Source organism: Sebastes fasciatus, chromosome 2 (assembly GCF_043250625.1).
Source record: "Sebastes fasciatus isolate fSebFas1 chromosome 2, fSebFas1.pri, whole genome shotgun sequence".
Lineage (NCBI taxonomy): Eukaryota > Metazoa > Chordata > Actinopteri > Perciformes > Sebastidae > Sebastes > Sebastes fasciatus.
Genome location: NC_133796.1, coordinates 3027688 through 3052789, shown reverse-complemented (window position 1 = coordinate 3052789; position 25102 = coordinate 3027688). Strand labels below are relative to the sequence as shown.

The 25102-nt window shown below is 37.8% G+C and overlaps 2 protein-coding genes across 3 annotated transcripts; both read right to left on the bottom strand.

Annotated features, from left to right (window-relative positions):
- Positions 1–3: 3 nt before the first annotated feature.
- Positions 4–3868, bottom strand: LOC141761669 (G2/mitotic-specific cyclin-B2-like). Its single transcript, XM_074625202.1, has 8 exons — positions 3842–3868; positions 3592–3708; positions 2392–2682; positions 2155–2313; positions 1839–2075; positions 1194–1334; positions 992–1102; positions 4–918 (listed from the first exon to the last, which is right to left on the bottom strand). Exons 1-8 carry the CDS (start codon positions 3866–3868, stop codon positions 808–810), a joined length of 1194 nt encoding a protein of 397 aa, XP_074481303.1. The 3' UTR covers positions 4–807.
- A 2811-nt stretch (positions 3869–6679) lies between these two features.
- cars1 (cysteinyl-tRNA synthetase 1) lies at positions 6680–24548 on the bottom strand. Of its 2 annotated transcripts, XM_074658016.1 has the most exons (23): positions 24401–24540; positions 21135–21362; positions 18047–18138; positions 17071–17159; positions 16862–16958; positions 16291–16389; positions 15905–16054; positions 14645–14785; positions 14112–14200; positions 13898–14019; positions 12856–12968; positions 12582–12710; positions 12260–12389; positions 12020–12123; positions 11817–11914; positions 11420–11609; positions 10641–10709; positions 10237–10318; positions 9987–10067; positions 9669–9736; positions 8887–8946; positions 8714–8797; positions 6680–8551 (listed from the first exon to the last, which is right to left on the bottom strand). In XM_074658016.1, exons 1-23 carry the CDS (start codon positions 24420–24422, stop codon positions 8423–8425), a joined length of 2466 nt encoding a protein of 821 aa, XP_074514117.1. In that variant the 5' UTR covers positions 24423–24540; the 3' UTR covers positions 6680–8422. The 2 variants fall into 2 exon arrangements, with proteins under 2 accessions (XP_074514117.1, XP_074514127.1); XM_074658026.1 differs by lacking the exon at positions 21135–21362 and having other exon boundaries at positions 24401–24548.
- Between the last annotated feature and the right edge of the window lie 554 nt (positions 24549–25102).

Genomic DNA, 25102 nt, shown 5'->3' with positions numbered 1-25102 from the left:
TACTGTCATTTAGAGTTTTGATTTTTAATTTTGAGTCTTTCGGTCAGTTAAATGTTCAACATTTTGGAACTGGTTGCACCTTTTCAAAGTTCAAAACAGTTATAATATAAATATTAGGTGATTCACATGGAACAGGGTTGCACACAACACAAACCAGTTATTACATAGAGATTAGTAGTTCCTAAATACAAACGTGATAAATTTACGAACAACTGGTGCAACCAAATCCAGATCCCAACTAGAACGTTCGGCTGCAGAATGCTCGGCACTATGAAACGCAAAGTTATCTAAAACATTCATGAACAAAGCAGATACCTGTACATCCAACAAAGTCCAAGACCCATGAATTATGCACCATATATGAACACATTAAAATGCATGATCGAGTACAAAAGATGCAACTAAAGCTGATTACATTTGTTGCCAAATGTTTAAAGAAAAGCATCTTGCTTCTCCCATGAGGTAGACTGAAGCTGAAATAAACCGGTTAGTAAGTACAAAACAAACAAACAAAGTCCACACCTTCACATAAAAGGAAGTTGGTTGCAAACAACTTCTGATTGGAAGCAGTGCAACTTCTCAACTCAGGCTTGATTGACATCGTGCAGTTCAAGGTGCACTGGAGGAAAATCTGGCGTACCACAGAGTTTAGGTAAAACAGCACCGATTAAAAGTAAAATCTAAATCGTAAACCACAAAGCGTGGATCAAAGATTATAAAAACATTTTAGTGAAGTTCTCCACGGGTTGAGATCAATCTGAAATAAAGTGCAGGTGAAATGTTCACTGATAAAATATAAAGTTCTCCTCAAGGATGGCTGAGCAGAGCAGCCGCCATGGTCTTGATGGTGGACGACTTCAGCTGAGGAAGGAGGCTGATCTTCATCAGCTTGCTGCTCGAGTACTTGTTCCTGACGGCCTGCAGAAGAACAACATTTAGTTTCATAGAACACTAAATCAGAAGTTATCGTGTTTTCTGTCCTTCAACTCACCTGGAATTTTGTCTTCCCGTCGTTCACCATCACAACGTTTTTGGCGACGTGCTGCATGATCGGCTTCAGGTGGGCCGCGTCGTAAGTGGAGTAGTGCTGCTGTGTGGGAGACTGGGACCAGACAGACCAGTTAAAGAGCAGCAAAGAGGAGAATAACACATTGAACCGGATGTTTCTTTAGTTGATTCCATTAAAAACTCACCCACGGCAGCTCGTCCAGCAGCAGCTGGGAGAGACACAGCGACGCAGCAGCGATCTCAGAGGGCCGGTAGTGCACCATGTCGTAGTCCAGGAGGGTCAACTCCATCAGATACTTGGCCAGCGTGTGTCGCTCTACATCAGACTGAGACACAAACAACATTCAGCCCACAGAGAACTCTGGTGGACACTGGAAACCCTTTTCCGTCAAAGCACGGCATTCAAACACATCTTAATACACAATCTGTCCAGACCTGGCAAATAAGGATGCAATTTTCTTCATTCAATTTGATGAAAGCTTATAAAACCAGCAAGCATGTCTCCCCGAGAATTAATTATTTTGGTCATAAAAACAAATTCTGCCACTCAAACCTTGCTGCTCTTGCTCCGTTGGTATTCACCAAACGGTCAAATAGTGCAGAGGAACTCTCAGTCTGTTCACGGCAGCTGATGTCTACATGTGGAAATGTGATGTATGGAAATGTTGGCTGATCAGTTTTAAATATTGCAAGAGAAGAAAACCTGCAGCTCTTTATGCAACCAGGTCAAACTGAAAACAGTGAAGTGATGAGCAGACTTGTAGCCCCACCTCAGCACATCACTGATCAATGCAATTCTCAACATTAAAGAAATTCATGCAAATACTCACACTGGCCACCTTGGAGGCCCGTCTGAGGAAGTGTAACGGAAGAGGACGTCCCAGCTCGAAGTTGAGGGTCCTCAGAACCAGCTGCTCCATCTCCAGAATCTGAGCCTTTGTGAAGGCGTCGTCTGTGATGTAGGCGAAGTCTCCGACCTCTGGAGCGAACATCTCCTCGTATTTACAGGCCACCAGCATGGCCGTCACACCGACCAGCTGAAGCTTCCTGCGAGAGACCGGCTGGACCTGCAGCACACAGCGGGGGAAACGTTGTTACACAGCTCACAGAAACACAAAGAGAAAAGAGCGTTTAGACGGTTGTTACCTGGAGAAAACGATCCAGGACGGCGACCGTGAGGTACAGAGTCTCCTGCAGCAGCTGGAACCTGGAGTGGACCTGGACCAGCCAGTCCACCAGAAGAGCTCGCATGCGTTCAGTGATTTCATAACCCTGCATGTAGTTGGCTCGTACGGCCTGCTGCACCTGTGGAGACAGACGGTGATGTAACAACACGATGCGGGGTGAGAGCAGAGAGTCTGGCTGCTGAAGGGGATAAGTTACCTCCAGGTCGTGGAGATAATTATAGATATCTTTGACGTATTCGGAGCAGAGCTGCGGCAGGTCAGAGTCCTGCTCGTCGACGTCCTGCACGGTGAGCAGCACCTCAGAGAAAGCATGGCACAGTTCCTTCTCCTCCTTCATGGACACATCAGCCGATTCCTCTGAGACTGGAGGGAGAGGATCTGCAGGAGCCGGGACCTGGACTACCGGCTGCACCTCCTGGACTACCGGCTGCACCTTCAGGACAGGTTTAGCTTTCTGGGCACCAGATGCTTTGGTTGGTCCCGTCCTCTGAGGAAACAAGTCAATACAGTTTTATTTAGAAATGGGTACTCATTAAGAGTTAGGGGCTGTAAGGCAGGTTAGATCTGAAGAAATGAAACATGTTTAACTGTTTTTTTACTTTTTGAAGTCAGGTTGGAGAAAACAAACTAGGTTACTTAAAGGAGCAATATGTAGCACTGACAGCTAGTGTCCACCTGTGTCCAGGTGTGTTTGTGGTTATTATCTGATTACAGGTGAAACAACTCATACTACAGATAAAGGAGGTTTAAGACAACATGGTGATCAGAGTTATTGAACCATTAATATCATCATCATGTTACCTTTGTGTTCATCATCATCATCATCATGTTACCTTTGTGTTCATCATCATCATCATCATCATGTTACCTTTGTGTTCATCATCATCATCATCATCATGTTACCTTTGTGTTCATCATCATCATCATCATCATGTTACCTTTGTGTTCATCATCATCATCATCATCATGTTACCTTTGTGTTCATCATCATCATCATCATCATGTTACCTTTGTGTTCATCATCATCATCATCATCATCATGTTACCTTTGTGTTCATCATCATCATCATCATCATCATGTTACCTTTGTGTTCATCATCATCATCATCATGTTACCTTTGTGTTCATCATCATCATCATCATCATGTTACCTTTGTGTTCATCATCATCATCATCATCATCATGTTACCTTTGTGTTCATCATCATCATCATCATGTTACCTTTGTGTTCATCATCATCATCATCATCATCATGTTACCTTTGTGTTCATCATCATCATCATCATCATGTTACCTTTGTGTTCATCATCATCATCATCATGTTACCTTTGTGTTCATCATCATCATCATCATCATGTTACCTTTGTGTTCATCATCATCATCATCATCATGTTACCTTTGTGACTGCTGCTGCAGGAAAGTTGGTGATCTCTCCGAGAGCAGCTCTCCTCTGACCTGCTGAGCTTTTACTCATCTTCATCTTCATCTTCACCTGGTTCTCTGCGGCCGGCAGCTGAGAGCAGACAGGAGAGGAAACACAACTCAGGAATACAGTCTGGTGTTCAGAGTCACAGAAAGCCCAGCAGGGATCAGAAGCTATCGAAGCTAGCAGCAGTAAAACAGAGCCATGACTTCAGTTAACTCACCACAGCACGAACTTCAACAGACGACATGTTGAACAGCAACGAGGTCAAACTGAGACTTAAAGAAACAACGAGGTGGTTTATCTTCAGCAGCAGGTTTGATCCGGTAACACCGAGGAGGAGTTCTGACTTCTGCAGGTAAACAACGAGGAGACGAGCAGCTTTCAAATAGAGATCCCTGCAATCTGATTGGCTACTGATCTGGGAGGACGCTCATGATTGGCTGACAGCCGATGACGTCAGAGGTTGAATAATAATAACACAGTATTATTCTTTTTTATTATTAATGTTAGGACAATATTAATAATAATAATGATATTGTAAATATAACAATAATAATAATAATAATAATGTAGTTAAATTATTATAAATAAAAGTTTACAGCATATATATATACATCTTTTTCTATATTTCCATATTTATATTATTGTATTGTATATTCTTCTAAGAATCCTTTTTATTTAAAACTTTAAATTAATGAAATACCAAATCAATTTGATTTCTCTTATTAATTTCTGTTATTACTGTCCAATGAGAGGCCAGTGCCTTATAACATATATATTATTGTTAGGACAATATTAATAATAATAATGATATTGTTAATATAATAATAATAATATTAATATTAATAATAACATTAATAATAATAATAATAATAATAATAATAATAATAATAATATATAATAATGTAGTTAAATTATTATAAATAAAAGTTTACAGCATAAACTTTTATATATATATTTCCATATTTACTTAATATACATTTCCATATTTACTTATTAATATTATTGTATTGTATATTCTTCTAAGAATCCTTTTTATTTAAAATTTAAAATTAATGAAATACCAAATCAATTTGATTTGTCTAATTAATTCCTGTTTTTATTGTCCAGTGAGAGGCCAGTGCCTTATAACCTTCGAGGTGTTGGAGCTCATTGTGACTTTAAATAGGCTCAGTAAGTTTATAACCACTAACTCCTGCTGTAGTTTTGAGATTACAGAGGAAGGTTGTTTCTGTGTCTTCTGGGTCCATCAGGACTGACAGATGAGCTTCCTTGCTGATCTGAAACGAGGAAAACATCACTTCTGTGCTGCATACGGTACCACAAATGACTGAATTACCTTTTTTGTTACAACTGAAAAACACACAAAGAATGTTAAAAAAGCACCCCCTTATTATCAAGTCTCAAAAAGTCACAATAATAAAACTTGGAAAACCTAAATAGGGGGTTTTGCAGCAGAACATACAGTAAATTACCATGTTTGAAATAAAGAAACCTCTCACATATAAAGTGTATTGTCCCTTTTTTCAGGTTCACAAAACCTGCACAAAATGCACTTTATTAGCAGAGTAAAACCACATGTAGATCTTCAACCTTGAGAACTGAAACTAATTTATATGGAAAGAGTCATCATCATCAAATGTGACTTATTGGGCTCAGCACAGGCCTGCTGATGGTGTAGCAAACTAAACAGCCCTCTCAGCTGAGGGTGTGGCATGAACTTTGGTGCTCTATTTAGTAAAATCAAGTATTTTCAAGGACACTCATTTAATGTTTCAACGTTGAAATTCCTGTTTCCTACTCAGTGATGCATCACATACTGTAGATGCCACCTGTATAAAGTGCAGCAGGTGTTTTAAACTGCAGAACGAGCTGTGATCTGGATTTTAAGAAGACCTTCATATGTACATTTCCCATTAACCAGCAGGCCCTAAACCTGCAGCTGTTTCCTATCTGCTTAGAGGAGAAAAAACTACATAATTAATAGAGTCATGAAATATGAAATAACTGGAGAAAAACCTCTACCTGCTGCTGTTGGAGCATTTAATAAGATTGTGCATTAAGATCACTAAATGGCTGCATCAGCATAAATCTATACGTCCCATTTGGACAACAGATGGACAGAATTACAAACAAATTCTGTCGAAGTCTGGATGTCTTTTATTTGAGTAACAATCCATCAATTTATTAATCTTTATTTATAACATCTTGCCAGTTTTTTTTTTTTTTAAGGATGAATCAACATCCCTGAAGTCTCAAGAGTTCACAAGAATGACCAGTTTTATTTCTTCAAAAGGAAAGTAGCGCTCACTGCCTCTCTATCTGAGCATCTCCTCATCTGAAAGCATTACTGCAGCTCTGCCTTCACACAACCATGACATTGTGATACACAAACACAGTAGAAAAACACATGACCATGATGGACGGCTGAGTAATAAAAAGCTCCTCGAGGGTTTAAGAAGTTCCCCAGAATGATGAGAAAAACAGCTGCACAGATTTAAACCATAAGTCTGGTGATATTATATATTTTACTTTTTGTCAACAATGAAAAAAACCAAAAGCAACAATGAATTGATCCTACAAACTACAAGTGTCTCATATATCTTATTCCTCTGTGGCATTGAGCTCCATTGTATTAATCCACCTCTGAAAATAGTCCCCAACAAATGCACTATTTCCACCTGTTTGTTTGATAAGAACTACCATCTTTTGTAAAGTAAGAACCAAAGGTGACATGGTAGGAGAAGACAGAAAGATTCATTTTGGTCTTTTCATAGGATTCAATGACAAAAATAATCTATAGAACATCAGCTGCTGTATCCTTCAAGACTGTACAAATCAGTAAACTTATAGAAGATGTAACTGAAACGAGGAATGACCCCAAAACACTGGGAAAAAAAGTGTTGACTTACCCTAAAATATCTTTCATACAGTAGCTGTTAAATATCAGTGAGAACAGAAACTTGTATGACAGCTCTTACAGTATAGCAGTGTGAAGTAATCAGCATCACGTTCAGCCTATTATCCACTAAATGAGTCTTATGATAGTGGAACACTCTGCAGATGACAGCATGCATCACACTCTTTATTTGTGCATTGCATCAAATATCACAAATTAAATACCAACACGTGTTATTTTAAATTCATAATCAGCCGATATCGATTTGCATTTAGCAGCACAACAGGTAACTAACCTCACTGAAGGCGATTCTTTTATTATATAAAAAAAGTTCATGATACTTTTTATTCAGTTGCTAATTTAAACAGTTGTATAAAGAGACACAATCCTAGGAAATAAAAACACCACAAGAATGCCAACTCCACAGGGGATGAAACTATCGCAGTAAAACCACGGGATATATTTTTAAAGGCGCCTTCTAGAGCTGCAACAATCAGTCAATTGATCGGACCACAAGAAATTAATCTGCAACTATTTTGGATCATCAATTAATCGTCATTTTTCAAGCACAAGTGCAAAACATTTGCTTGTTCCAGCTTCTCATCTGATATATGATGGTAAACTGAATATCTTTTTTTTTTTTTTTGGACTGTTAGTCAAATAAAAACAAGCATTTTGAAAACATCTCCTTCCTTGAGTTGTGGGAAATTATAACATGCATTTTTCACCATTTCATTTTCACATAATCATTAGTTGTAGTGCCTTTAGCTAATCCCGATCTCCAAATAAAGACACAGACAAGTGACAAATATATGGAGAAACATAACAAATGCAGATGTTTCATACAGAGTTCACTGAAGGGCTCGATGAGCATGAAAATGATGTGATTCACATGCGGAGGCCTTCAGTCTCCACATCTCAACCCAACACTTATCGGAGGTCATCGAAGCACCAAATGAGGCCAAAAATCTGCAACTAATGTTTATTTTCATCGTCGAATAATCTGTTGATTATTTTCCCAATTAATCGATTAGTTGTTTGGTCTTTAAAATGTCAGAAAAGTGTTTCCCAAAGCCCAAGATGACGTCTTCAAATGTCTTGTTTTGTCCACAACTCAAAAGATATTCAGTTTACTGTCACAGAGGAGTAAAGAAACCAGAACATATTCACATTGAAGAAGCTGCAATCAGAGAATTTAGACTTTTTCCTTCTTAAAAATGACTCAAACAGATTAATCAATTGTCAAAATAGTTGGCGATTCATTTAATAGTTAACAACTAATTGATTAATCGTTGCAGCTCTAGTTCAGAGACTTGGAGAATCTATGACACGAAGCACTGAAGGAGGTTTTTTAAGATAAATCCTCTGAACACTCACGCAGGTGTTTTCAGTTAATGTGATCAGACTCTGCTCAGGACTGTTGGCGTGTTCAGACTAAATGAGTGACATCATCACACCTTTATCATTCTTATTGGTGGATGAAAATCAAACCTCCAGCCACCTTCCACCTGAGCAGAGGACGAATCAGAGAGAATAACTGGAAACACCTGTGGTGTGTGTTCAGAGGCTTTAATGCGTTACCCATCTGTACATACTGTAGGTGTGTCCTAATTCCCTACATGTCTTTAATCCTTTAACCGACTGGCAGTGTTACAGAGTTTCAATGAAAACATCACTAATATATAAAACATGTGGAGACAGAGTAGCAGAGGGATATTGAGTTAACACTCTCCTGGTTCTTTCCCCCCCGTCATCTTGAGACATTATGAATGGACTTTGCTGATTCTACCGTGTTGTTTTCTGATCCGATATCAGATAAAGAGGAAACAAACGATGAGCCAGCATCTCTGGCCTGAACATTTATTCTGTAGAGCGGAGGGTTCGGACAGTTTGTAAACACAATCAGTTGCCATTTTGGTTCATCTGAAGATACTCGTTGTGCAGTTTCTCCTGGGCCTCGTAGAGCTTTCGCAGCTTCTTGGCTTGACCTTTGCTCAGCTCCTTTCCTTCAGCATCATGAGTGGGGAAACCCTGCAGACAGCAACAGAGAAACAAGTCTTAACCGCAAATAGACCCCGCTGTCCTATCACGTTGATATCAGATCATGATATAAGTGTGAATGTGTAAATTCTCCTCAATCTCCACCTGGGAAAAGCAACGTAGTCAAGCATTAAATATTTCTTTTGTATTTACCGTTTCATCGAATTTGGAATACTTGTCGGTTTCAGTGCGAAACATCTCACATGGAGGGACCTTCATCTTCGCCAGTTTAGCCATCTGAAAGAATAAAAGACACAACGAGTGAGTGAACATTTCATTCGTTATCAGAGAAACTAAACGTCTCCATGTGGAACCATCTCAGTGACCTCTTGCTCTTGTTTCTTCCTGGCAGCTTCTTCCTTCTTCTGTTTCTTCTCTTCTTCCATCTGAGACAGAAAAGATCTTATTAGGATTTTACTACAGAAACAAGTCTTGCTTTTCTTTTTGTGTGAAACAGAAACAGGTGGAATCGACCTTCTGACCTGTTATTGACTATGGAGATGTGTTGTTTATGAATGCTTCTGCTCATTGTCTTCATGCTGGATAGCGTTTATCACGGGTCACTGAGATTCATGACAAACTGTCCTTCTTTTACTCACCATTGTGTACTCTACTCTGAAGTGAATTGGTCATCCTTACGTGTCGTTGGTATGTGTTTATCTACTAAAGCATTCTGGGTATAATTCCTTCTTACTTGTCTTCACTTTTAAAAAGGAAAACTGGAAGTCATAATCTGAGTTCTATGGACATTTTGCAATTTGTTGTTCCCAAAGTACGAACTGAATTGGGAAAAAAAAGCTTTTAGGTTTTTGGCACCTGATGCTTAGAATAATGTACAATCTGGTCTTCAACTTGCCTTGAATGAGTTTAAAGCTCTGGTGAAATCGCTGCAGTCCAGGTCGTCTGTGTGTGAATGTTTTGTATGAGCAAGTTTTAATGTTGTTAATTTATGTGTTGTCTGATTTTACTATACTTTTACTAGAACTGTGTTGCTGCTGTCTCGGCCAGGTCTCCCTTGTAAAAGAGATTTTTTATCTGAATGGGACTAACCTGGTTAAATAAAGGAAAAAATAAAATGAATGTGGGTACATTTCCACTCCTCCCTCACCTGCTTCTTCTCCTCTCGCTCCTTCAGTAGAGTCTCCTTGTCCACCAGTTTCACCACCGTGGGCAGGCCTGTAAACACAGTCACTGTTTCATCAAGAGGCATTCTCACTGTGGGACCAGAAGCACTTTGATTCACAGTATTACTGTGTCCATCCTTGTTCTTTAATCTTTTGAATCACGTCTTGGATGCCAGTCGCTTATTTTAACAAAATAACCAACTCTCACAAATCCTGAAGTGATGTGCATGAAAACTAAAAGATAATATTCTTGTTTGTTTTTGTTTTAGAGGACAGAATATTGAGGTTGTCAGCTCTTTTACCTTCATGATCTTCCAGTCGGACTCCTAGCTCCGGTAACGTATCGTCACGGACGACATCACACAGCTGCAGCAACGCCGTCACTAAATGAGAGAGAAAAAAAAAAGACTTTAAATAGGCCCTGAAGAAGAAAGTAAAATTTTTTACGATATTATGATCTAACACTAACATGATATTACAAGCAGAGGTGAAAAGGAGAACAGAACTATTAGCATCTTTTTGGACTCTCAAATATAAAATACAAGTTCTTACCTTTCTGCTCTCGGGCAATTTTGCGGACTCCCTCTCTGAAGTCTGACAACACCGTGAGGTACGGCATCACGGTGCTCTCCAGCTGCAAACACAGCAGAGACAATATTTTACTGTATGTCGTTTTAAATATACGCAGCATGAAAATGAAAATATGTGCGTTAAGTATTTGGAGTTTTTTTGGGGGGGGGGATTTGATTTGATAAAACATAATTTAAAATTGAAACGATAGACATTTAGTCATTCAGTAGAAGGAAAGACTAAAAAACTGGGTGAAGCAAATGCAGGATGTAAAAGGAGCTTAAGATTGATTCTTTAGAAAATTATTAATAAGCAGTTTATTATCATGAAATAATAATCACATTCTCCACAACAATAAAAACAAAGAAAAGTGTCTCTTTACTTACATCGATGCTCTGACTTTGTCCTCCCACTGGGAACCCGACGGGCTCCGATCCTTCAATGGCGCCAAATATCTAAAAGACAAAGAGCTTCATTTCAGTCGGTTCAATGTTCAACGCTTTCACTGCTCACGTAACACAAGAAATCAGATTTTTTAAAGTCAGGAAACACGATGAAATAAGTCATTAATTTAAGGCTCAGTCTAAACGAGCTTCACCACTGAACTCAAGACTCAATACTTTATTGCCATATCAACACGGTTGATTTGTCTTAGTGAGCTCAATTAAAGACAGAAAAAGACAAAAAATAGTAAAGCCACTCACTCATAAAGCAAATAAAATATTAAACAAAGTAGATAACTAATATCCACACCCCTAAAATAACCATTAAACAAATGGGTAAAATAAAATCCACCAGAGATAAAACACCAGTAGCACCAACACACGACCCACTAGATACATTAAATTAAACATATTTCACCTCGATTACAATATCAATTTATTATGTTACTCACTCCAATTAAATTAAATAATTGACTCAATTCAAATAACAATGTGTCTGAATATAAAATGAATATATACTGAACAAAAATATTTTATTTTTTAACTATTTTTCATGAGTTGAAATTAAAGATCTTTAAAGACTTTTTCTTTGCACATAAAGGACTTATTTCTCTCAAATTTTAGGTCACAAATTGGTTTAAATCCGTGTCAGTGAGCTGTATTGGTTCTACTTTAATGATCAGCTGGATGATAAAAACAGTAGCAGTAGAAAATGTGCTCACCTTCAGCATGCTGGTGAGATACGCAGCGATGCTTTCCACCAGCATGCGGTTGGGCTTCAGCTTGGCGCTCTTCCTGCTGGCGATGTAGGTGTTGCTCTGGCCGACTAGCACTCTCATCTCCTCCATGGCGGTGCGAGTGTCCACGTTGTCGCACAGAGCCTCGTGGACGGCCGACTTCCTGTCGTAGAAACTGGACAACACAGGTAACCATTTGGCTTTTAGTCGTTTTTACTGGTTCAAAGTGTGCAGATGAGTCCTGAGACAGTGATCGGACAGGTACAGTAGGTTTTCTTTTTGTATAAACCACATGCATCTGAAGGACTTTGGATGTCTCAAGCTTGTGTTTTTTAAGGCAAGTTACTTTGAAGTTAATTACTCATCTGGGAAAATGTCTCACCTGTTGTTGAGCTCCATCTCGGCTGCCTCCCACTTCTCATACCGCCCGGTGATATCAGACGGAGCGCGCAGTATGTCTTTCACATTCAGGAAGAACTCCTGTTACATGAAAAGAGCAGAAAACAGTAGATTAATAAAAAACAGATCCTCAAGATTTATTCCACCTCTAAACTAAAAGGCCCATTTGTCATATCGTCAACTTACATTCATGAACTTCTCGTACTGGACGGCTGACTCCATAGTGTTGGAGGAGTAGTCCAGGGTGTCTTTCCAGGAATGCATCAAGAAAGCCAGACGGAGCTGACGAGCTGCAGGAGGACGAAAAGACAACAACAATTTCTACTGCTGTCATTTATCTGACGCAGCAACAAAACACCTGTTACAGGTGTGCTCTCTGCTGAACTTAAAGGGAGTGTAACTTTAGACTGAATGAGCTCGACTCACCTGTGTTCTTCGCCAAAGCGTCTTTAATAGTGATGAAATTCTTCAGCGATTTGGACATCTTGCAGCCTGCGATCGTCAGGTGTCCGGTGTGCAGGAAGTATCTGACCCAGTAATCGTTCTCAAAGAAAGCCTGTAAGGAAAACAACGAGTGGTGGTCAAACTCTTTTACGTTGTCTTTGACTTTAAATACATCACAGTTAATCATCTTTAAATACGTTTCTTTTATGACTTGCTGCATTCATGTTTCAAACTTTGGGTGAGTTAAAGTACTCAAAAGACAAATAGAAGCATTTATTGTCAATAACCAACTTTGCTTTTGTACCTCAGACTGAGCCAACTCGTTGTCGTGATGGGGGAATCGAAGATCAAACCCCCCACCGTGGATGTCCATGGACTCTCCCAGGATGGAGCCAGCCATGGCCGAGCATTCAATATGCCAACCTGGCCTTCCCTGTTACAATAATCAAATATTCAAGAGAACAACAATAATCAATGTTGCATCAAAGGTTCCTCATTTTCTACTTCCTGGAGCAAACCTCCATCTATCACCCCACTGTGGAAGATATATATCAGTTTAACAACAACACAACTCTCACCTTCCCCCACGGAGAGTCCCAGGACGGCTCTCCGGGCTTGGAGGCTTTCCACAAGGCAAAGTCGTTGGGGGACTTTTTCTCACTTAATCGGTCAGCAGAGATGCTCAGGTCTCCTGCAGGGCCACACAAGATGCAGAAAAGAACAACATGACCATAGTAACTGACTTATAAAAATATTAATACAGTCACAAAGAGACATCCATCTTCAGCATTCATGTTAATGCGTAATATTTGAATATTTCAGACTTTGGCGACTCTTAGTGGTGGAATCTAAGAGGGCACCACGGATTTAATTTTTCTAAAAACACAAATTTGTGGAGGACGGAACCTGCCAAAAATGACTCTATAAATAAATAAATCTGTCATTAAATGTAGCAAAAATAATATTAAAAATAAATGTTTTGTGTTTTATATTTTACCTTTTATTTATTTTGTATTGATTTTGTATTTATTTATTTATTTTTGCATGTATTATTTATCTATGTATTTATTTTTTATTAAATTTTAAATGTATTTATTTTTGCATTTATTATTTATTTATGTATTTTTGCATTTGTTTTGTATTTATTTTATATTTATTTTTAAATGTGTGTATTTATTAATGTATTTATATTTCTGCACGATTTTCCTTTTCCTTTTTCACCCCTTATTTATTTCCCCCAACTTATTTATTTCTGTTTTCTTTTCTTTATGCATTTCTGCCTCATTATGCAAATGAGGGGGCTGCCACTCAATGTCTGTCATCATGGGGTTAGCTAAACGGTGTCTAGCAAATTAAAATTAAAACAGAAATATCAATTTATGTCACATTTTATCAATCAATTAATGGCTACATTTTGTTTTAATATTATTTTTGCTACATTTAATAACATATTCATTCATTTATTTATCGAGTCCTTTATGTATTTATTCATTTATTTTTGATTTTGGCAGGTTCCGTCCTCCATACAAACTTATGCCATCAGAATAATTTGAAAGCTGCTATAAATCACAGAGTGAAAAAAACAAACAGTTGTGGAAGTTGAAATGTGTTAATATCTACCTTCTCCCTCTTGTAGAGCTTTCTGATCTCCGACCGCCTCCGGCACCAGTTTGGCGTACGAGTGCTTCGGATTGGTGTCAAACTTGGAGGTGTTAAAGTACACAGAACCGTTTGATTCATACCTGTAAACAATCATAAAACTACATTATTAAAACTACACTGTTAATAACTGACGATGTAATATGAATAATTGTAATATGAACTGTTTCCTCACCCGTAACCGTTTGAGACAACCGTCTTCACAAACTCCACAATCTCAGGGACGTATTCACTGACTCGAGTGAGGACGTCCGGAGGAAGAACCTGGTGATGATGAAGACAATTAATGCACAATAACAACAATATACACTATTAAGGCCATAAGTATCCAAAACTGTTGACACAAAGTTAAAAGAACTACAGTCTAAAATATGATGCATTAAGATTCCTTTGAAGAGGACCAGATGAGCTGAGCCCAAACCAAAGACAGGGTTGTCCACATACTTGTGTGTATTTAAAGGTACAGTGTGTAGGATTTGGCAGCATCTAGTGGTGTGATTGCAGATTACAACCAGCTGAGTACCCCTCCGCTCAATCCTCCCCTTTCAAGACTGCGGTAATGTCAGCCGCCGAGTGTAAAACCGCGGTAACGCCTTTCGTGTCTTGCTTTTGTTTGGTCACCAAATAATTTAATTTCTCCCTCTTGTGATGCTTTTATTGTGTAATTTTGTCTGAAAATAGAAAACGGTTCTTTGTGCTTCTACTCACGTTCAGGGCCTCCATGTCTTTGTGGTACTCTCCTTCCCAGTAATTAGGCAGAATGGAGAAGATTGAATTCTCTGTGACTTGACTTCCAAACTGATGGTCCAACCACTCAGACAGCAAGTCCTTGGAGCTCTCCAGCAGCACCTGGGAAGGATTGGTTTGTACTTTGTACTTTATTTTTTTATTTTATTTGCACACACATACGACTCCATAATATCCAAATAATGAAAAAAAAATAAGAAATGTGACAGGAGAGGTCAAGAGGCCATGGGCTTACAGATCTCCCCTCTACTAAAGGAGAAAAAGAAACAATCAATAAATGACAACAAAAAGCACACAAAAATCAGTAATAAAATACTACAATTTACTAAAACGGTTTATTACTGCTACTACTAAAAAAAATACAGCGAACAAGAAAGAAGAGTAAAAAAATATATATATATATTTTTATGTATATACGTCAAGTAATAATTAGTCATCATGAATTAAATGTGATAGTAAGTCATATATGAAGTAAATTAATTTCTCTTGCTACTTAATATCATATTATTTGAATATTTTTTTAATATACTCAATTTATCTATCAGTACACATCGTATTGTTATGTTTTCATTGCATTGCTTTCATGCCGTGACAGAGGAAATATAAATCAGTTCCAGCTCAAACGAGACTAAATTAAAAAGCGATCAACACTGTTCATGCCGCTGAGCACTTCTTCTGTTTATTCCAAATAAACTGTGAATATTAATATTTCACTTTCTCAGTGAGAGCTCTCCGGTGTTGTAAACAGCATGAATTAAATAGCTGAATGAACAATATTGAGTAGCAAGATAAATTAATACACTTAATATATGACTATTTACTTTATATATTTTAAGATATGTACACGTGATGGACTCTTTTTGCAATCGCCATAAATACTTCTAGACCACAACCGTCTCTTAAAGGAACAGTTCGACATTTAAGGAAATAAAACTTGTTCAATATCTCACTGAAAGACAGGTGAGAAGATTTCCTGGCAACTGGTTGTAGTAGTTTTTTTTTGTACGGACTAAGTTAACAAGATAATGTTTCCAGTCTTCGTTAGCTGGCTGCTGATGATAGTTTCATATTTAGCGTACAGACACAAGATTTTTCTATCTGTATTCCCCAAAACTTCAATCTAGTCCTTTAATCTATGTCGCAAAAGTGAAAAGATGAATCACAAAGAGATGGTGAATTACTATTCACATGTGGCTCTACAGTAAGTGACTGAAGTCTTACCTGTGCCAGAGGTTGTGCGACCTCGTGGGCTGCTTTGCCCTCCATCACTGCCTGCAGGGGCTTCAGAGCGGCGGTAACAGCAGCGTCCAGACGCTCCAACATCTGCTTCTTATCTGGGTCCGTCGTCGTAGCCAAGTGGGCCTGAAAGGGCTGAACATTAACACACACACATGATGATGAGGGTTAAAGTGAAAAGACAGAAAGCTTCAGGTTATCTGACGTTTTAAAGTAGAATCTGTAAATTATACAATCATTGTAATTCATTCATTTATTTTTCTGTTTAGTAGTTTATTTGTGTAGTTAATAGTTCAATAAACATTTTATTTATAATGAATCACAGAAGCTCTTCTTCTTATATCGAAGGCTGATTGAGAGTCTGGTCTCACCCCTCTGGCGCTCAGCACATCCTGCAGTATCTGAGCAGCTGGTGGCTGCTTCTCCTTGTACTGGTCCAGGAGGTGGTTCTGCCGGGCCCTTTTAATGATCTGAGAGGAAGAAACACCAACAGAAAGCCAGAATAACGGTAAACATAATGACTCAGGCGCTTAAAGGGACAGTTCAGGTGTTCTGAAGTGGGGTCGTATGAGGTACTTTGTGTGTCCACAAACATTTGGTGAATTAAGAAGTGTTTGTTTGTCGTCTTGTATTAAATACTGTTGTACTATTGGCACAAAATATTTTTCATTTCAAGATGAAAGACTATTGATTATTAATTTTATCTTAGAAGATAAAACTGCAAATAGGCAAAGAAACATAAATGATAGTATACCAAAATAAATCAAAGTTCCTTCTTCAGCTTTCTGGAAAACATAAATGATTATCAGAGATAGATTTGTATATATTAAGGACAGATCTAAAAAAATATATGTCAAGTCAATTTATTCATTTAATTAAAAATAAAAATAGAGTGCAAACCGGTGAAGAATAAACCTTCCCTATGCTATAAGTCCCACTCACTTTGTCGTCGATGTCTGTGATGTTCATGCAGTAGAGGACGTCGTACTTGAAGTAGTCCTTCAGTATCCTTCGCAGAATATCGAAGGATATGTAGGATCTGTACAAAGAGACCGATTAGAAAATGAACCAGATTACACCAGAACAAACATGAAGTAAAGGATGAAGGATGAAACTGACATCTTGAATAGTTTTTACTGTGACGTGTTTACCTGGCGTGTCCCATGTGTGAGGCATCGTACACCGTCGGTCCGCAGCAGTACCACGTTACCTGGTTCCCTTTCTGGGGAACAAACGGCTCCTAAAACAGGAAGATCAGAGAATAAATCAAACAACAATTAAAAAAAGAATAAAGTGTATCTGATGTAACTGTGATAAAAAAGAAAAATACAGCGTTAAGTTACAATCAGACGATTTACAGCCTGTGATAGTTTGACAGTTTTAAGTCTCCTGACGTGAGATGGGAGGATTGTTCCACATAAAAAAACAAAACAATACATTTTCAGTTTCAGTTTTTTTGTTGCAGCTCTACTTTCATTTCATTGAAATTTCCTTTTACAACGACGATTACATATGTAATTGTATTTCAATTATTTCTGATTAATAAAACAACGTACAGTTTTGCAAGACTTTCCAAAGCATCAATGCAGAACACAGCTACAAGGCCACAAACGGCGTTTTTGCATGTTGCAAATTCATTTCCTGTCATAGAAGCGGTCACTGCATCGGCTCTTCAGTATGACCTTATAAAGGATCTTTTAACAGAAGAACAAACTGATAACCTTCCTCTACCCTTTTTTACAAATAACCAGCATAACTGATAGATAGTTTCACTTTGTAAATCCCTATCACAAACATCAGAAGATCTGAAATGCCCGTGCCGAGCAGGGGACAGATAAAGATCCTGAAGTTTTACTTTCCGACTGATGTTGAAGTAAATGATAAATTATTGCTCAAATAAAATGTATAGGAATGTTAAAACTTAAAAGAAAAACTTAGAAGAACGCAGCATGTTCAATAGTACTGTCAATAACAAATGAAATGGGGAAAAACAATGTGCATCCTAATTTATAATCCCAGGTGCTTCTCTGTGCTCCGTCTTTGTTAGGAAGTTTACTCTTTCTGAGATCATTTATGAACCACAAAGAACACAATGACTGAAGGATTTAATATTTGTCTCCTCTCTACCTTTGCTCTCGTCAGGCTGTTGTAGAGTCGAAGTTGGGGAACATCTGTTCCTGCTGGAGGAGACCAAGTGGGCTGAACCCGCTTTCCTTTCACTGAAATAAAAAAAGAACATTTTAACATAAATATTTTATACATGAATTGCCAGTTTTAAAATGTGTTCAGCCGTCCTTCATGCTTTACACAAACAATTTAAAGCCACTATGTGTTCAGTAGGATTTAACTGTACCTATTGTCACTGGGATTGTCTCATTTGTCAACAGACAAAAACGTTAACTATGTTTTGAATGATGTTAATTCTACACACGGGGCTTAAAATTGAATACATGTTGTCAATAGAGATTAGTTGCCTCGTGCAACAAATAGAGAACACAGAACAAAAGAAAGTTAATGTGGGTCTGAATTTTTTCCCTCTTGTATCAGTAACAAACCGTTATTGTGATTTAAGGCTGCAACCAATTATTATTTTCATTATCAATTACTCATTTGGTCTGTAAAATATCAAAAAATAGTGATAAAGGCCCACTGCAACTTCTAAGAATGCAAGTTGACGTATTCAAAGTCGCTTGTTTTATGCGACTAACAGTCCCAAACTCAGTGATATTAAATTTACTATCATAAAAAAATAAAGAAAAGCTGCAAATATTCACATTTGAGAGGCTGGAACCAGTGAATGTTTGCTTCGAAAATATCCTAAACAATAAACTGAAACTGTTGTGGATCATTTTCTGCTATTATCAATTAATAGACTTATTATTTCAGCTCTACTGTGACCAAAAGTATCCACAACGACGTGCAACAAAAGGAAAAAGTCACCCAGAAGTTATTTTCCTTAAACTGAATTCTTAAAAATAGAAATCTAATTTAAGACAGAGCACAACTAGTAAATTAAAGTTATATTTGCTTTATAACCCAGACTGCATCTAACTTTTAAATCACAAAATAACAAAAACATTTTGTACTCAGAGTAATGCATCAAAAGACATTGCTGTTATTATTATTATATTTTTTAAGTATGAGTCATTCTGAATGTAAAACCTTGAAGGAAATCGTCATTATCGTGGAGAAAACTGTAAAGCATTAAAGATTTCCTGATAAATGAACGAAGCTCAAATGTCTTCTTCTCCAAAGTAAACACATCACTGAACAGGAAAACAATGAACCATCTTCAGGTCTGCTAATTTAAACTGGAAGAGTGCCCCAACAAGTACAAATTTTATCATTATGCTTATTTGCTAAACTCCAATAATGAGTAAAACAATAGCTCCAAGTGTGAGAAATGATCAGAACACAATGAACATAAATATAAACAACACTTTTGTTTTCACTCCCATTTTTTACGAGTTGAAGTTAAAGATCTAAGACTTTTTCTATGCACATAAAAGGCTTATTTCTCTTAAATTTTAGGTCACAAATTTGTTTAAATCCGTGTTAGTGAGCACTTCTCCTTTGCCAAGATAATCCCTCCACCTGACAGGTGTGGCGTATCAAGATGCTGATTAAACAGCATCATTATTACACAGGTGTGCCTCGGACTGGTCACAGTAAAAGGACTCTATAAATGTGCAGTTTTATCACACAACACAATGCAACAGATGCTGACTGCAGGAATGTCCACCAGATCTAGGGCTGGGCAATATATATTGATATTATATCGATATCATGATATGAGACTGGATAGAGGAAGTGTTTTAAAGGCTGCATTGCAGTAAAGTGATGTTATTTTCTGAACTAACCAGACTGTTCTAGCTTTTCCCACTTAGTCATTATATATCCACATTACTGATGATTATTTATCAAAAATCTCATTGTTTAAATATTTTCCCAAAGCGCCAATAGTCAACCCTACAATATCGTCGCAAAATCGAGAGATATTTGGTGAAATAAATATCGTGATGTCCTAACCAGAGCTGCCACTGAGATGAGCGTCCTTGAGACCGTTTGTGCAGAAATGTTTTGGTAGTGTAACTGAACTAACTGTTGCATCAGCTGCCCAGGTGGCTGGTGTCAGACAATCTTGCGGGTAAAGAAGCCGGATGTGGAGGTCCTCGGCTGGCGTGGTTAAACCACGAGGTCTGTGGTTGTGAGGCCGGTGGGATGTACTGCCTGCTAGACATTCAGCATGCCAACAGCACACTGCAAACCTGCAACATCTGTGGCATTGTGTTGTGTGATAAAACTGCACATTTATAGAGTGTCCTTTTATTGTGAGCAGTCTGAGGCACACCTGTGTAATAATGATGCTGTTTAGTCAGCATTTTGATACGCTACACCTGTCAGGTGGAGGGATTATCTTGGCAAAGGAAGGAGAAGTGCTCACTAACACGGATTTAAACAAATTTGTGAAATAAAATTTGAGAGAAATAAGTCTTTTGTGTGCATAGAAAAAGTCTAATTAAAGATCTTTAATTCCAACTGGCAAATAAATGGATGCAAAAACAAAAGTTTTACATTTATATTTTTGTTCAGTGTTTATATCTTATATCAGGAAAATAGACTGCTCATTTGTTTAGTCCTTTAGTCAGATGCCACAAAAGTGAAGTGAATCATCTCATTCTCAGAGGAAAGCAGCTACACATGTTCAGTTACTGAATATACACGTTAACGCCAGGAGGAAAGCGAGCCGCGAAAGCCAAACAGACACCAAGCGGGGACAGCACACAATATATATAAAATGTTTGTGAACACATGCAGTGAGAGAAATGATATTGAATTTCCTGTAAATGTCACACTTCTGCGAGTGCAGAGTCAACACCGGGTCTTCTTTGGGTAGGTGTCTGTGGGTTCGTCCCAGCTGCTGACGTTTTGTTTGATCAATGATAAACTGACTCTCTCCTGTGCTCAGCTACATACTGTATGCTGCCATGACAAGAGGAGTGAAAGCTGAAACTGAATTCATTCAAATGCAAAATAATTCTGTGTTCATGCATGTCAGTGTTTGCAGAGGGGAAGATCAATCAAAGCTGCTTTTAGTTGAATCAACAACAATGTTTCCTGCTTTGAGGACCTCAGAAAGCCTCAACATCCCGGCTGGTACACAAGGGACCGCCACCATGTCTAAGCCTGTTCATGCCTTCAGCTGTCTACTCACTGCTGCTCTCAGGGTTGAGGTCCTGCTGCAGGGCTGCTATGTGTCTGTACCAGCGCAGAGCGTGGACGCGTTGTGGATCTGGGGGCCTGTGGAGGCGCTTAAAGGCTTTCTGGTCGGCCTGGGAGGGGCTGAACCCAGCCAGGTAGCTGCGTGAGGTGAGGTAGTCATTCAGGGCCGCTGCCAGCGCGGCCTCCTCATTTATCTGTAGCAAGAAGCCATACTCAAAGGCTGCAGAAACAAGAGGGCAAATGTTCGCAAAGAATTACCGACTAGGGCTGCAACAGCCGGAGAAAACACCAACAACAGCACCACCAGTTTACCAGGAACTCACAGCCAAGACCTGCGGTGTTTAGCAGCAGGTCAGGCAGCACACTTCCAACTCAAATCATGTAACAAAGAAAATTAAACTGAAATCCTACAGAATATATGACACAAACTCCCAGTGTCCCAAAAGAGCAGACTGAATGTAATCCTTCAGACTTTTCTCCTCTCGGTATCGTGTTATAACTTCAGAGAAGAGGAGATTTTCAAATGATGCTTCGTATGCCAGCGTGGACAGATGTAATACTGCACTCATGACTGAGTATAAGGAGTAGCGTTGTTTTATTACAGTACAGATGTTGAGTTACAACTGGTGCTGGTCGCACAGTACTCAATGCAGGGCTAGAAACGGGACATGAAACAGAGGGAAAATGACTCTAAATGTGATGAGAATGACAAACACATATAAACTAATTAAAACAATATCATGATAAATAAGTAAACTAATATATGAAGTTCCAAAATGCCAATTAACCTTGATCAATAAATCAGTTTTGCCCCCCTGAAGACAATTCTTTATCCTACAGAAAAACAAAGTATTTTCTGTCTGTGCAAAACACTATTCTCAGAAATGACTGAGAGTGAAACTGAAATGGACTGGATGTTTTTCCAAACAGACGAAGTGTGAAACCCAAAAAGCTTTCAATTTATTTTCTCCATCCACGCATGACCACAACACTACAGTATATACTAAGACTGAAAGTCAGAAAGAAACAAACACAAAGAGCTGCAGATTAACCACAAAGTGACAGCTTGAAGTAGAAAAGTAGATGGAAAAATGAGACAACACAACTTTCTCTGGATGACCTTGAATGAAAAATGTCTCCTAAACATAAAATAGAAATGAATGTAGTTCTTGGGCAGATTTTAACGTAGACCACTGGGCCTCAAGGGCAACAGGTTTTGTTTTTAAGGGGGCAATAAAGAATCTGTGTTATTGAGGCTAACAGACTTCAATGCAGTCCTTAATCAATTACAAAGTCTTGTAGAGGTGATCAGTGTCATAGGGAGCTTAGAAAAAGCTGAACTGAGTTTGTTTTCATAGGCTGTCTTATTGTTATTATTATGACTCAGAAAAACACTACTACTACTACTAATAATAATACAAGTGATTTCAAGAGAGTTTCAGGACATTTGGTACTTAAATAAAATGTATACATACATGAGTGAAACAGTGAAATTGTCAAACAGAAACTAAACAGATCAAACTAGATGATGCAACTGAGCAAAACTGAAACAAAAAAAACACATTAAAAACTTATATAATTCAACATAAACTCAAATTCTGAAACAAAAAATGAAAACTAAACTGAAATCCTACAGATCATACGACACAAACTCTCAAGTGTCCCAAAAGAGCAGACAGACACATATTTTGCTTTTGACTGAGTATAATCCTTCAGATTCTTCTCCTCTCAGTGTCGTGTTATAACTTAAGAGGAGAAGAAGATTTTCAAATGATGTTTCGTATGCTGATGTGTACAGATGTAATACTGCTCTCATGACTGAGTAAAAGGAGAAGTGGTGTTGTTTTCTTACAGTAAAGATGTTGCAACGATAATATTAATACTACTACTAAAAATAATAATACAGTAAAACTACTACTACTACTACTACTAATAATAATACAAATGATTCCAACACAGTCTCAGGACCTATGGTATATAAAAGATCAAACTAGATGATGCAAGAGCAAAAGTGAAAGTAAAAACAAACACATATTAAACATTTCATTTGGATAATTTAACATAAACTAACAGTATTGTTGTTGTTATTATTATTATTATTATTATTATTATTTCCTGTAAATATCTGCAGTCAACCAGGATGTAAAATAACATCTGGCCAGATGTGAATACAGTCATTATTAAAGATGCTGAGCTGCACAACAGTTCAGAATTAATATATTGTCTTTATTTTAGGCCATAGATTACAGTTTTGTGGTTATGTCAGCATGTTAAGTCCTGTTGCATTTTATATTTTCCCGATGCAACTGAGCAAAACTGAAACTAAAAAACAAACATATTTAAAATATAACAGATAATTTAACATAAACTAACATTATTATTGTTATTATTATTATAGTCTTAACCTATTGTACTTGAACCTTAAATAATATATATATATATATATATATATATATATATATATATATATATATAGGCAAGACAACATAACAGATCAAACTAGATGATGCAAGAGCAAAAGTGAAAATAAAAACAAGCACATATTACAAATGTAATTTGGATAATTTAACATAAACTAACAGTATGGTTATTATTAATAATAATAACAACCATACTGTTAGTTATCTAGTTACCTGTAAATATCTGCAGTCAACCAGGATGTAAAATAACATCTGGCCAGATGTGAATACAGCCATTATTAAAGATGCTGAGCTGCACAACAGTTCAGCATAAATATATTGTCTTTATTTTAGGCCATAGATTACAGTTTTGTGGTTATATCAGCAGCATGTTATGTCCTGTTATATTTTATATTCTCATAATATTACATGAGGAGCATAAACTGCAGTTAAATGCTCAGTTATAACTAATGTCCATCAGTCCAGGGTCGCCAAACCAAACTCCATTCAACATTTTGACCCAATTATAACACCTGACATTTAGGTTTTCTAAATAAAATACTACTATGTGGAATATGTGAGCCGAATTAAAGAGTGTGTCCTATAAATTCGGCGAAGCTTTTGAGTCTTATTTGTTGACCTGCGTGTCTTTGTGGAAACATTTCGCTCCTTTAACTGTGAATTTAAATAGACAGATTTTTAAAGGGGGTTCGGCTGGTCAGTCACTCAGCAGGTTACCTTCAGCTAACGAAGCTAACAGTAGATTAACGGCTATGACAGGTCGCATTAAATCATTGTCTTTTCATATGTGTTTAACTAACATGTCTATAAGGTGAAAAACAATCATTATTAACTGTACCTGTCTCTCCTGAGGTCGACATGGCCGCAGAGCTGGATGTTTGGATGCTGATGCAACAATAACGTGTCCGGAAGAAGAAACCGGGAGCTCTCTCTGGTGATGTGTCGTTACGAACGATTCGATTCAAAAAGCCGACTCTTTTAACATTTCTTTTTTTTTTCTTTAAAGGGACTGTTTGTAACTTTTTACACGTATAAATCTACCGGGTCGCCATTCGGAGCGGTGGGCTCAGGTGCGTTGCGGTTTCTTTGCGTTGCGCTCCGTTGCGCTCCGTTGCGTTGCGGTGCGATGCGATGCGATGCTTCACCGAATTTAAAGGAATCACTCTTTAATTCGGCTCACATATTCCACATAGCAGTATTTTATTTAGAAAACCTGAATGTCAGGTGTTATAATTGGGTCAAAATGTTGAATGGAGTTTGGTTTGGCGACCCTGGACTGATGGGAATTAGTTATAGCTGATCATTTAACAGTAGTTTATGTCCCTCATGTAATATTATGAGAATAAAATGCAACAGGACTTAACATGTAATGATGCGATGCGGAGTGGTGCGCTCAGGTGCGTTGCGGTGCGGTGCACGAATAGCAGACAAGATGAGTGACAGTTGGAAACGAAGCAGCATGTAAAATTATGGTATTCTGGAAATTATAAGGTTTAGTATATTTATATTGAATAATTTAAGTGATATATGTGCACACATA